General features: G+C 42.3%; 1 protein-coding gene across 1 annotated transcript in view; it reads right to left on the bottom strand.

Annotated features, from left to right (window-relative positions):
* Positions 1–615: 615 nt before the first annotated feature.
* The window catches only part of LOC122913426, a 72,178-nt gene continuing 58,798 nt past the window's right edge, over positions 616–13,995 (bottom strand). The window contains exons 5-6 of the mRNA XM_044260165.1: positions 11,655–11,782; positions 616–790 (exon numbers count right to left, since the gene is read on the bottom strand). Coding sequence (XP_044116100.1) covers positions 715–790; positions 11,655–11,782 — 204 coding nt within the window. The 3' untranslated portion in view covers positions 616–714. The remainder of the gene's footprint in view (positions 791–11,654; positions 11,783–13,995) is intronic.

The following is a 13,995-nucleotide window of genomic DNA, read 5'->3' as shown; positions in this document are numbered from 1 at the left end:
TGAAGAAGGAGTGCAGCTGACACACAGACAGGGTGTTAGTTTAGAGGTCACTGCTTGGGCAACTCTGTCTCCATCCACTAAGAATGTTTTAAATACATGCAGAACAGCCCTGAGTCATCCCATCCAAGTGCAAAAAAGACCTGCATGGAATGAATGTTGCTCTTATGGACATTGGTTACCTGGCTGACGAGCTCACTGCCATGGCCAAAGAAGCCAATGCACACCCTCAGGCAAAGAGCTGCAGGCAACTGCGGGAGGCAGCCACTATGTGGACAAGACAGGGCTTGCCAGTGAAGACACCAGAGGGCACCAACTCTCTCCTCTCCTCTCCTCCCTGTCATGACCCATGGGATCTGAAATACTGAGAAATTCGTGTAGTGCTGCACATCACGCACCAAATGACTGCCAGGATGCCTTACTTTTCCTGATCACTTACAGTCCCAACACTGATACCTCTTTTATTTTTAAAGATTTTATTTATTTATTTGACAAACAGAGATCACAAGTAGGCAGAGAAGCAGGCAGAGAGAGAGGAGGAAGCGGGATCCCTGCTGAGCAGAGAGCCTGATGCAGGGCTCGATCCCAGAACCCTGGGATCATGACCCAAGCCGAAGGCAGAGGCTTTAACCCACTGAGCCACCCAGGCGCCCCCAACACTGATTCTTCTTGAATAACAAGTAACTTCTGTCCCATGACTACTCCAACCCCACTCTTTCACTCCAGAAGTTTCAATTCAAGCAAGTCTTCTTCCAAGCACTCTTCAAATCTTGCCAGGAACAAAGACATGCACCTTTAACAAGAAATGGAGGACTATTGACAGCATATACCTTGTGCCAAGAACAATGAACACTTTTGTCCTCCAGGAAAAGATTCCCATTCCTTGGAGTCTCAGAAGGCATAAATCTGAGGCTTAAGAGTGCTCACTATTCTTGAAATAAGTATTAGTGAGTGCAGCTTTACAAGTTGAACAGCAATTGACAGTACATTGCAGTAGTGAAAAAATAAAAAATCTAATCATGTTCCCTTCCTATAAACATTAACAATTAACTGTATCTTGAAATCAACCATATATATATACATACACGCATATACATTTTTTTTTTTTTTTTGAGAAAGAGAGAAAAAAGACTGAATGGGTGGGATGGGCTAGAAGGAGATGGAGAATGAGTGCAGCCTCTTTGGAGAACAGTGTGGAGATTCCTCAAGAAATTAAAAATAGAGCTTCCCTATGACCCTGCAATTGCACTCCTGGGTATTTACCCCAAAGATACAGATGTCGTGAAAAGAAGGGCCATCTGTACCCCAATGTTTATAGCAGCAATGGCCACAGTCGCCAAACTATGGAAAGAACCAAGATGCCCTTCAATGGATCAATGGATAAGGAAGATGTGGTCCATATACACTATGGAGTATTATGCCTCCATCAGAAAGGATAAATACCCAACTTTTGTAGCAACATGGACGGGACTGGAAGAGATTATGCTGAGTGAAATAAGTCAAGCAGAGAGAGTCAATTATCATATGGTTTCACTTATTTGTGGAGCATAACAAATAGCATGGAGGACAAGGGGCGTTAGAGAGGAGCAGGGAATTTGGGTAAATTGGAAGGGGAGGTGAACCATGAGAGACTATGGACTCTGAAAAACAGTCTGAGGGGTTTGAAGTGGCGGGGGGGTGGGAGGTTGGGGTACCAGGTGGTGGGTATTATAGAGGGCACGGCTTGCATGGAGCACTGGGTGTGGTGAAAAAATAATGAATACTGTTTTTCTGAAAATAAATAAATTGGAAAAAAATATTTTATTTATTTATTTGACAGAGAGATCACAAGTAGAGAGGCAGGCAGAGAGAAGGGAGAAGAAGGCTTCCCGCCAAGCAGAGAACATGATGTGGGGCTCGATCCCAGGATCTTGAGATCAAGACCTGAGCTTAAGGCAGAGGATTAACCCATCGAGCTACCCAGTCACCTGAGAGGTAGAATCTTAAGCAGACTCCATGCTCAGTGTGGAGCCTGATTTGGGCTTAGTCTCATGACCCTGATATAATAACCTGAGGCAAAAATCAAGACTCTGATGCTTAACCAACTGAGTCACCAAGGCGGTCCCCCCATATCACCTCTCTTTTATCCCCTCCAGTAACTTCTAAATAGCCTTTGTTGGTATTAATCATTCTAGTATTACAACCATAATTTTTCTCTCCATGGGTAGTTAGCCCTTGGAATGGCAGGCACCAACTTCACAGAGCACCATGTAAGGACACACACATTCTAGATTAGAAAACTACATTATGATAAAATACATAATGTTATATATGTTTTACCGTAACATAAAACATCTGTAATTGCTCTTTCTGTGATTTCTATATTGTGTATTACTCAATTTTGGTAAATAAATGCTATTACTTAAATAAAACAACAGGGGCACCTGGGTGGCTCAGTGGGTTAAGTCTTTGCCTTTGGCTCGGGTCATGGTCTTGGGGTCCTGGGATCGAGTCCTCCATCGGACTCTCTGCTCAGCGGAGGCCCTGCTCCCTCCCCTCGCCTATATGCCTACTTGTGATCTCTCTCTCTGTGTCTAATAAATAAATAAAATGTTTAAATAATATAAATAAATAAATAAATAAAACAATAGAAGAGAATAGGTGTCAATTACTAGTAAGTAATGGTAGGACTAATTATGCCACATTATGCATTAAAAAATAAAAAACAATGATTACTAATAAACTTTTCACTTTATAATAGGTTTAGATTTACCAACAAAACCAAATAGGAAAGACAGGACTAAACATTTCCATACACCTAACACAGTCTGCAAATTATTTTCCTTTTTTGTAATTCTTTAATTCCAATATAGTTCACATATATTAGTTTCTGGAATACAACAGAGTGATTCAACCCTTCAATGCATTCTCCAGGGCTCATCAGGACAAGCAGCTCCTTCATCCCCATCACCTATTTCACCCATGCTGTCAACCATCACTTTGTTGTCTCTCATGAAAAGTCTGGATAAAAGAGCTCAGACTGGGGCAGGAATCCACCAAAATCCTAGAGGAGAACACAGGCAGCAACCTCTTTGACCTCAGCCACAGTAACTCCTTACTAGACACACCTCCAAAGGCAAGGGAAACAAAAGTGAAAATGAACTTTTGGGATTTCATCAAGATCAAAAGCATCTGCACAGCAAAAGAAAGCCATCAACAAAACAAAGGGGCAACCCACAAAATGAGAGAACTTATTTGCAAATGACAGTACAAAGGGCTGGTATCCAAGATCTATAAAGAAATTCTCAAACTCAACATTCAAAAAACAAATAATTGAGTCAAAAAATGGGCAGAAGATGCGACCAGACACTTCTGCAAAGAAGACATACAAATGGCTAAGAGAGGGGCGCCTGGGTGGCTCAGTGGGTTAAGCCGCTGCCTTCGGCTCGGGTCATGATCTCAGAGTCCTGGGATCGAGCCCCGCATCGGGCTCTCTGCTCAGCAGGGAGCCTGCTTCCTTCTCTCTCTCTGCCTGCCTCTCCACCTGCTTGTGATCTCTGTCAAATAAATGAATTAAAAAAAAGGCTAATAGAAACATGAAAAAAATGTTTATCATCACTAGCCATCAGGGAGATTCAAATCAAAACCACACTGAGATACCACCTTCCAACAGGTAGAATGGCAAAAACTGACAAGGCAAGAAACAACCAATATTGGAGAAGTTGGGAGAAAGGAGAACCCTCTTATTCTGCTGGTGGGAGTGGAAGTTGGTACAGCCACACTGGAAAACAGTGTAGAGGTCCCTCAAAAAATGAAAAATGGAGGATATGATATTTCACACCAGGGCTGAACCTGTTCAAAAAAATTACATGTGACCAAGTGATTCATGTTGGCTGGCTCACTGTTCTCAGGGTACCTCATTTTTCTCTTCTTCCCCTTCATCCTCTTCAGCAGTAACTGGACAATCAAATATTTCATTTTAAAAAGACATTCCAAGACTGGAAGAATGTAGAGTGAGTTCAATGAGTTTCAGGCTGAAGGAAAAATATGTGACAGTAACATGGAACCTCCATTCCTGGGGGACTGACAGGTTTGCAAGAGGGGTGGCTCATCACAGTATTAATCCTTCCAATACTGGGGACATTGAAGTGGGTACACATGAGCCTAAGTAATGCCTTTCTGCAGCCTGGATGGGGGAGCGGGGTCTCTGCATCAGGGATTTAGAAAGCCAACAGTTGTTCAGGGTTTTTTTTAGAGCTGAAGGGTTCATCTGGATTGCTTGATTGACTCACTGACTTTATTTATGATAAGAAAATGTTGGTCACAGTTTCATGACATACAGAATTGAGGCAGGCAGTCAATACTTACACATCTGCTCTCCAGGGTTATGTTTTTAAAAGACTGGATGTGTAGAAAACAAATCTGACTTAGGCACCAGCCACAGGTCTTTAGCTCATGGGTTGCAGCCTGCCAATACACAGGGGCCATCTCTGGCGGGGGGTTGCATGGTGGCTCGGAACAGCAGAGTTGAGAAAGGGCCAGAAGCCTCATTCACCATGTTTGTGCAGCTTTTCTACATGATGGGAAATACCCACTGAGATACTCCTTTCCCATCAGTTTTTTTTTTTTAAAGATTTATTTTATTTATTTGACAGACAGAGATCAGAAGTTGGCGAGAGGCAGGCAGAGAGAGAGGAGGAAGCAGGCTTCCCACAGAGCAGAGAGCCCGATTCGGGGCTTGATCCCAGGACCCTGGGATCATGACCCGAGCTGAAGGCAGCGGCTTAATCCACTGAGCCACCCAGGCGCCCCACCCCCATCAGTTTTTTTTTTAACCCAACCCTAACTTGGTCATAGGAGTCAGGATGTTGACCAGTGACTAACCTTTATGTGTACCCTAAGTTGTCAGATGTTAAGATGACAGAACTTAAAAAAAAAAAAAAGAAAGAAAGTTTGCAGGCTGCTATTCCTTACAGGAATTCTCCCTACAGGAGGATTTACTGCCAGTTATCTACAGGACCGGCAAGTCTAGCTGGGGCCCGCAAAGTCAGGGCTGCGCCAGGAGGCCTTGCGGGCCTGGCATCAGTGCTGACGCCTCGGTGCTGGTGCCCTCCTGTGCCAGCTGTGGTCCTTTATGGGGCTTTCCAGATTATGGGGCAATCCAGATTATTTTAATTATGAAGAGAAAGGTAGTGTGCATACATTTTTATAATCAGAACCAAAGTATCATGTAAAGATTATAAACCAAAACATAAATTTAAAAACAAATACATGTATATTTAAAGATACAAAGGACAACTAATAAAATGATAAGATGGGGAAGAAGTAGAAACACACCAAGTCTGTAACTGCTTAAAGGGAGTCAGTACATGCAGCTGAAAAAAATTAAAGAGTAAGGGGATATGGTTTTAAAGGCAGCCAATAAAAGAGAAATAAAAACTTAAATTTTCCTGGCTTTAGCTAAGAAAAAGACACATACAGCAAATAACTTAAAAGAGATACTACACAGGGGCGCCTGGGTGGCTCTGCTGGTCAAGTGTCTGCCTTCGGCTCAGGTCATGATTTCCAGGTCCTGGGACTCAGTCTCATGTGGGGCCCCTGCTCAGCAGGGAGCAAAACTCTCTTTTCCTTCTGCCCTTCCCCCCGCTCTTGCACACACATGCGCATGCTCGCTCTCTCTCAGAATCTTAAAAATAAGTAAAAGAGCTACATAAAAGCAGAAATCATAACAATATTAATGCATTTAAGACTAAAATTTCATTCACAGGCACAGATGCTTTAAAAAAAATCTAGTTAAGATACGACCAAACAAAATTCCACAGAACAAAATGTAGAGTTTATCCTGAGACATAAGGATATTTCAGTATTAGAAAATCTATTATTAGAAATATATTATTAGAAAATAATATAAGGGGATCGGGAAAAAAATGGCAGGGGAGTAGGGAACTCTATTTCAACCATTCCCCTGAATTTAGCTGGGTATCTACCAAACCATTCTGAACACTCACAAATCAGCCTGAGATGTAAGAATATATATCTGGATCTCCACAAACAGAGTATCTCCAACAATCTCAAGGTATGAAGTGAGGAGCCGTGATGCTGCGCAGATATTGGAAGATAAGCAGAAGGGAGAGGAAGCAGCCATGCGCTGGCGCTGGGAAGGTGATATAACACAGGAGCACAAGAGCGCCCCATGCTGGGAACCAGGTACAGACTGGTGGACCTGTGGTGGCCAGGAAGAGACTTTAGTGCAGGCCCCAGACAGGATCCAGGAGCTACAGGTGTGCGTGTGGAACTGGGGGTGGCTTGTGGTTTTAGAAGCACAAAGGGCAGAGACATGCCTGGCCCTGGCTATCACCACTGGGAGTTTTGCTGTGGGGTGCAGACTGTGGAGGCCTGGGGAGGCTGTGGGTTTTAGCAGTGCAGACAGAAATGGAGACAGTGTGGCCTGGAGAGCTCAGTGAAGAGCAGACTGTGATTTCTCTGTCTTGAGACAGAGGCTTGGATGTGGTCACTACTGCTCTGACTCTTGGAAGAAACGTGGAAAGCCGCCTGGGAAAGCAGCCATGGAACAAAAGCCCCCCAAAACCAGTTTTCACTGAGCCCACACCCCACACCCCAACAGGGAGCATGGCAACTCTGCCCAAGCAGGGTTGCCTGAGTAACAGCCGCAGCAGGCCCATCCCTAGAAGACAGGCTGGAAGAGGCTGACAACCCTAAGGTCCCTATAAAACAGGTGCATCTTGCTTGGGTCGTGCTTAATACTTTGGACTCTGTACATTCCCTCAACCGCCTCCCACAATAGAAGGACTAAGTGGAGGAACCCCCAACAAAGGAAAGAATCAGAGATTGTGGCCTCTACCACAGACCTAATGGATATGGATATAACCAAGATGTCAGAAACTGACATCAGAGCAACAATCATGAAGTCAATATTTAGGTTTGAGAAAAATATTAGCAAAGACATAGAATCTCTAAGAGCAGAAATGAGATCTAATCAGGCCAAACATAAAAATAATACAAATGAAATGCAGTCTACACTGGATACGCTGACTGCCAGGGTAAACGAGGCAGAAGAATGAACTATCTTTTGAAGCAGTGATCAAAAACCTCCCAAAAAACAAGAGTTCAGGGCCTGATGGATTCCCAGGAGAATTCTACCAAATATTTAAAGAAGAAATAATACTTATTCTCCTGAAGCTGTTTCAAAAAAACAGAAACAGGAGGAAAACTTCCAAACTAATTCATGAGTCCAGCATTACCCTGACCCGCAAAACAGGCAAAGACCCCATCAAAAAGGAGAATTACAGACCAAGATGAACATGGATGCCAAAATACTCAACAAGATCCTAGGGGCGCCTGGATGGCTCAGTGGGTTAAAGCCTCTGCTTTCAGCTCAGGTCATGATCCCAGGGTACTGGGATCAAGCCCCATATCGGGCTCTCTGCTCAGCAGGGAGCCTGCTTCCTCCTCTCTCTCTGCCTGCCTCTCTGCCTACTTGTGATCTGTCAAATAAATAAATAAATCTTAAAAAAAAAAAAAAACACACACACACACACACAACAAGATCCTAGCCCGCAGGATCCAGCTGTACATTAAAAGGATTATCCATCACAGCCAGGTGTGATTTATTCCTGGGCTGCAAGGGTGGTTCAACATTCACAAATCAATCAGTATGACACACTAGTAAGAGAAGAGACAAGAGGGGGCCTGGGTGGCTCAGTGGGTTGGGCCGCTGCCTTCAGCTCAGGTCATGATCTCAGGGTCCTGGGATCGAGTCCCGCATCAGGCTCTCTGTTCAGCAGTGAGCCTGCTTCCCTTCCTTTCTCTCTGCCTGCCTCTCTGCCTACTTGTGATCTCTCTCTGTCAAATAAATAAATAAAATCTTAAAAAAAAAAGAGAAGAGACAAGAATCATATGGTCCTCTCAATTGATGCAGAAAAAGCATTTGACTAAGTACAGCATCCTTTCCTGATTAAAAGTCTTCAGAGTATATAGATAGAGGGAACATTCCTCAAATTCATAAAAAACATCTATGAAAAGCCCAAAGCGAGTATCATTCTCAATGGGGAAAAGCTGAGAGCTTTTCCCTTAAGATCAGGAACATGACAAGGGTGCCCATGCTCACCACTTTCCTTCAATATAGTACTAGAAGTCCTAGCAACAACAATCAGACAACAAAAGAAATAAAAGGTATTCAAATCGGCAAAGAAGTAGTCAAACTCTCATAGCAGATGGCATGATACTTTATGTGGAAAACCCAAAAGACTCCATGCCCCAATTACTAGAACTCATATAGCAATACAGTAATGTGGCAGGATACAAAATCAGGGCACAGAAGTCAGTTGCTTTTCTATACACTGATAATATAACTGTAGATTCAGAAATTTAGAGAATCGATTCCATTTATAACAGCACCAAAACCCCTAAGATACCTTGGAATAAACCTAACCAAAGAGGCAAAGGATCTATACTCAAGGAACTACAGAACACTTATGAAAGAAACTGAAGAAGACACAAAAAGATGGAAAAACATTCCATGCTCATGGACTGGAAGAATAAACACTGTTAAAATGTCTATGCTGCCCAAAGCAATCTTTCAACCCCTATCAAAATAACACTGGCATTTTTCAAAGAGTTAGAACAAACAATCCTAAAATTTGTATGGAACCAGAAAAGACCCCCAAATCATCAAGGAAATACTGAAAAAGATAAACAAGCTGGGGCATCAGGTTGCCTGATTTCAAGCTACATTACAAAGCTATGATCACTAAGACAGCATGGTACTGGCACAAAAATAGACACACAGATCAATGGAACAGAATAGAGAGCCCAGATATAGACCCTCAACTCTATGGTCAACTAATCTTTGATAAAGCAGGAAAAATATCCCATGGAAAAAAGACAGTCTCTTCAATAAATGGTGCTGGGAAAATTGGACAGCTATATACAGAAGAAGGAAACTGGACCATCCTCTTACACCGTACAAAAAGATAAGTTCAAAATGAATGAGAGACCTCAATGTGAGACAGGAATCCATCAAAATCCTAGAGAATAACATAGGCAGTAACCTCTTCGACATCGGCCACAGCAACTTCTTGCAAGATATGTCTCTGAAGGCATGGGAAACATAAGTGAAGATGAACTTTTAGGACTTCATCAAGATAGAAGTCTTTTGCACAGCAAAGGAAAGAGTCAACAAAACAAAGAGGCAACCCACGGAATGGGAGAAGATATTTGCAAATGATACTACAGATAAAGGGCTGATATCCAAGATCTATAAAGAACTTTCCAAACACCCAAAAACCAAATTTTCAAGTCAAGAAATGGGCATAAGACATGAACAAACAGACACTTCTCCAAAGATGACATACAAATGGCTTACAGACACATTAAAAATGTTCTATATCATGAGCCATCAGGGAAATTCAAGTCAAAACCACAATGAGATACCACCTTACACCAGTCAGAATAGCTAAAACTAACAAGGTAGGAAACAACAGACGTTGGTGAGGATGTGGAGAAAGGGGAAGCCTCCTACGCTGTTGGTGGGAATACAAGCTGGTGCAGCCACTTTTGAAAAACAGTAGAGGGGTGCCTGGGTGGCTCAGTGGGTTAAAGCCTCTGCTTTCAGCTCAGGTCATGATCCCAGAGTCCTGGGATTGAGCCCCGAGTCGGGCTCTTTGCTCAGCAGGGAGCCTGCTTTCCTTCCTTTCTCTCTGCCAGCCTCTCTGCCTACCTGTGACCTCTGTCTGTCAAATAAATTAAAAAAAATTTTTTTAATAAAAAATAAAAAAGAATTAAAAAAAGAAAGAAAAAAAACAGTAGAGGTTCCTCAAGAAGTTAAAAACAGAGCTGCCCTATGACCTAGCCACTGCACTACTAAGTATTTACCCCAAATAGGGGCACATACACCCAATGTTCACAGCAGCAATGTTACAACAGCCAAACTGTGGAAGGAGCTGAGATGCCCTTCAGCAGATGAATGGATAAAGAAGATGTGGTTGTGTATATACAGTGGACTACCACACGGCCATCTGAAAGGGTGAACACCTACCTCTAAGTCAACATGGATGGAACTGGAGGGGATTCTGCTGAGTGAAATAAGTCAAGAAGAGAAAAACAATTATCATACGGTTTTATTTATATGTGGAACATAAGGAATAGCATAGAGGACATTAGGAATAGGAAGGGAAAAATGAAGTGGGGGAAATCAGAGGGGGAGACAAGCCATGAGAGACTATGGACTCCGGGAAACTTAGGGTTTCAGAGGGGAGTGGGATGGGGAATGGATTAGCCTCGTGATGGGTATTAAGGGCACGTATTGCAATGAGCACTGGGTGTTATACGCAAACAATGAATCATGGAACACTGCATCAAGGACTAATGACTAATGATGACCAACTTAGCATAATAAAGATTAAAAAAGAAAATCTATTAATATAATTCTTCATAGTAACAATATTTTTCAATGCAATGAACACTCAAATAATGAAACATTACAATATTTGCTTTATATACATGAGATGTTAAGTCCATTATCACTTTTACTTAGCATTATTCATTAATCAATATAAGCAAAAGCAACAGTATGAAAATGGGAAGGGAAGAGGCAAAATCAGTGGAAAATCTAACAAAAAATATTTTAAGATATCGAGAGGACATTTAAAAAAGCCCTCATTTATTGGAAAAGCATGGAAAAGCATGACTTGTTCTCGGAAAGACTCAATAATTATTTAATAAAAATTCATCATCTCACAGAAAATAAAAGGACCCACCAAACCAACATATTTATAATGCAACAAATACTGATATAAAATTATCATATGATCAAATAAGGACATTTTCACATGATCCAAAAAAGAAATATTAATGCATTAACACACACACACACACACACACACATGCACACACAAAACTTTTCATTTTAAGGTGTGTTCTTTACACCTTAGGGCGAGCAGCTCAGGAACAGAAATTTTGGCCAAATACCATATTCTGGAACCAAGAAAAACTACTAAGGTACAGCTCAGATGCAAATTCCAAACCATCTTTGGTATTTAGTTATATGTTAAGTATTCTCTCCTTATTTATCAAGAAAAAATAAGATCAAATTCACATTATGATTTAGAACAGTCTCTTGGTCTCACTACCATGTACTAAAAAGTGACTCGTGTCTATTGATGTAAACTTTTTTCATCGGTGCCCTAGAGAGCAGTGAGATGACAACACATTTGCAATCAGCTGAGCCAAAGGGGTGACTACAGCGACTGTCAGCCCCTCCCAGCCCTTTAACTGACCTGATGGCAACAACAGCTGCTCTTAGAGACTTTTTTTTAAAAAAGATTTTTATTTATTTATTTGACAGAGAGAGATCACAAGTAGGCAGAGAGGCAGGCAGAGAGAGAGGTGGAAGCAGACTCCCTGCTGAGCAGAGAGCCCGATGCGGGGCTTGATCCCAGGACCCTGGGATCATGACCCAAGCCGAAGGCAGAGGCTTTAATCCACGGAGCCACCCAGGTGTCCCCCTTAGCGACATCTTTATACATCTTAGAGCCCAAATCGGCTTTCAGTATTACCAAAGAAATCAAATATAAATACAAGTATCAATTGCTTTGAAATGGTTAAGAAATGCTTTGCAGACGTATCATTCACATGTGACCCAAAACAAAGCCACTCACCAAGGGCTGATCCTCATCCATGGAATTGGGAAGCAGGTGAAGAACACGGTGCCGAGGAGAAAGGGTTTCCTACCCCACACATCAGACAGAGCGCCTATGAGGGGGGCACTCAGAAAAGACAGCAGGCCCTGGATGGGAAAGCAGAAACAAATTTACAATGTGGTCCCCCAATCACTTGTAATTCTTACTTTCTGAATGCTCCAATTTATTTCACTGGCCCCAAAACAGACTAATTTGAAACATTAAATATAAAGTGTCATTTAAAAACATTCTAATGAAATAAGTCAAGCAGAGAAAGACGATTATAATATGGTTTTAGACATATGTGGAACATAAGGAATAGCACGGAAGACCACTGGGGAAGGAAGGGAAAACTGAAGGGGGAGAAATCAGAAAGCGAGAGGAACTATGAGAAACTATGGGCTCTGGGAAACAGTGGAGGGTTTCAGAGGGGAGAGAGGGGAGGGATAGGGTAGTTGGGTGATGGGTATTAAGGAGCGCGCCTACTGCAACGGGCACTGGGTGTTGTACGCAATTAATGCATCACTGAACACTACATCAAAAACTGATGATGTACTACACAGTGGATAACTGAACAATGAAAAACCCTACATCATTACAAGTCAGCCCATTAGCATGGTCTCACTGCCTAGAGCAGTCAATTTACCATTACAATTTCACTTATTTATTGCCTAAATAAAAACAGGACTGGAAATGAAAAAAAACAAAAACAAAAACAAAAAAAAACCCAACCATCCTAACGAATTTCTAAGCATGCTGTTAGAAAACAGAAAATGGCGGGGGGGGGGAGCTTATTTTTCTGGAGAAGCAGTGATATGATGTACACCTACAGATGGCCCAAGAGATGAACACACACCAAGCATGCAGGAAGAGGCCAGAAACTTAATTATATGCATAGCTCCAAATCATGTGCTGCAGTGAAGACACTTTCTTGCCCACTTGGCCCACTTGGCATTCTACAGGATGTGCTCCCCTTATGAGCTTCAAACCTCTGTTCAATCCCTTCTTTAAACCCTGGTCTTGGGTGCTCTTGGGGCACCTGGGTGGCTCAGTCACTTAAGCGTCCGACTGTTGGTTTCAGCTCGGGTCATGTTGGAATCATGAGACTGGGCCCTGCATCGGGCTCTGAACTCAGTGCAGGGACTGCATTAGAGTCTCTCCTTCTTCCCTCTCTGCTCCTCCCCCTCATTCATACTCGCTCTAAAATAATAATAAAAAATCTTTAAAACCCTGCCATAGCCTCCACTGTGCACAGATTAAAATTTTTCAGCGGGTACTTATGGGTGAAATAATGAGTTTCTGAACTTAGCTTTTATAAAAAAAAAATAAGTAGGGTAAAACTGAGACAGAGGAGATACGAGTAGGAAAATGTTGATAAATAATGAAACTGGGTGGTAAGTACATGGGTGTTCATTATACTTCCTGCTGCTGTGTATCTGAAATTGCTCAGCATTGCATACACACAGTACCCTCCCAAATCCGGCACCTAACGCACATTCTGTGCTTTGGCTATATGTAGTACTTCTTAGTTTTCTGATATGCCATTTTCCTTTGTGCCAATGGGACTTCGCTGTGCCTGCATACACTTCCCACACTTGAGACTTCACACAATGTGACTTCACACAATGACTTCACACAAAGATGCCATTTTTAAACAAAAAAACGAGAAGGCGGGATGGCTGGGTGGCTCAGTCCCTTAAGCGTCTGCCTTTGGCTCAGGTCATGATCTCAGGGTCCTGGGATTGAGTCCCACATCAGTCTCCTTGTTCAGTGGGGAGCCTGCTTCTCCCTCTGTCTGCCACTCCCCTGCTTGTGCTCTCTCTCCCTCTCTCTTTGAAAAGTAAATAAATAAAATCTTTTAAAAAGGCCAAACATTAAAGAAATATTTAAAGTAACACAGTTTTTACAGAAAAAAAAATGCTGTCTTCCAGATTATGGATTTTAAATGGTAATCTATCCATTAAAATATTATTTTAATCAAATTCTTAGTAACAGTAATAGATACTGAAAACATCTTCTGGGACAACCTACCCCCCCCTTTTTAAAAGATTTTATTTATTTATTTGAGAGCGTGAGAGAGAGAGCATGAGAGGGGAGGTCAGAAGGAGAAGCACACTCCCCGTGGAGCTGGGAGTCCAATGCGGGACTCCATCCCAGAACTCAAGGATCATAACCTGAGCTGAAGGAAGTTGCTTAACCAACTGAGGCACCCAGGCACTGGACCACCTTTTTAATTAAGATTCTAACATACAATCTTGTGCAGCTGACCCCTGAAGAACACAGTTTGGGGCACCAACACCCTCTACATCATGTGGTCAAA

Source organism: Neovison vison, chromosome 7 (assembly GCF_020171115.1).
Source record: "Neovison vison isolate M4711 chromosome 7, ASM_NN_V1, whole genome shotgun sequence".
In the NCBI taxonomy this organism is placed as follows: Eukaryota; Metazoa; Chordata; class Mammalia; order Carnivora; family Mustelidae; genus Neogale; species Neogale vison.
This window is presented reverse-complemented; position numbering and strand designations above follow the sequence as displayed.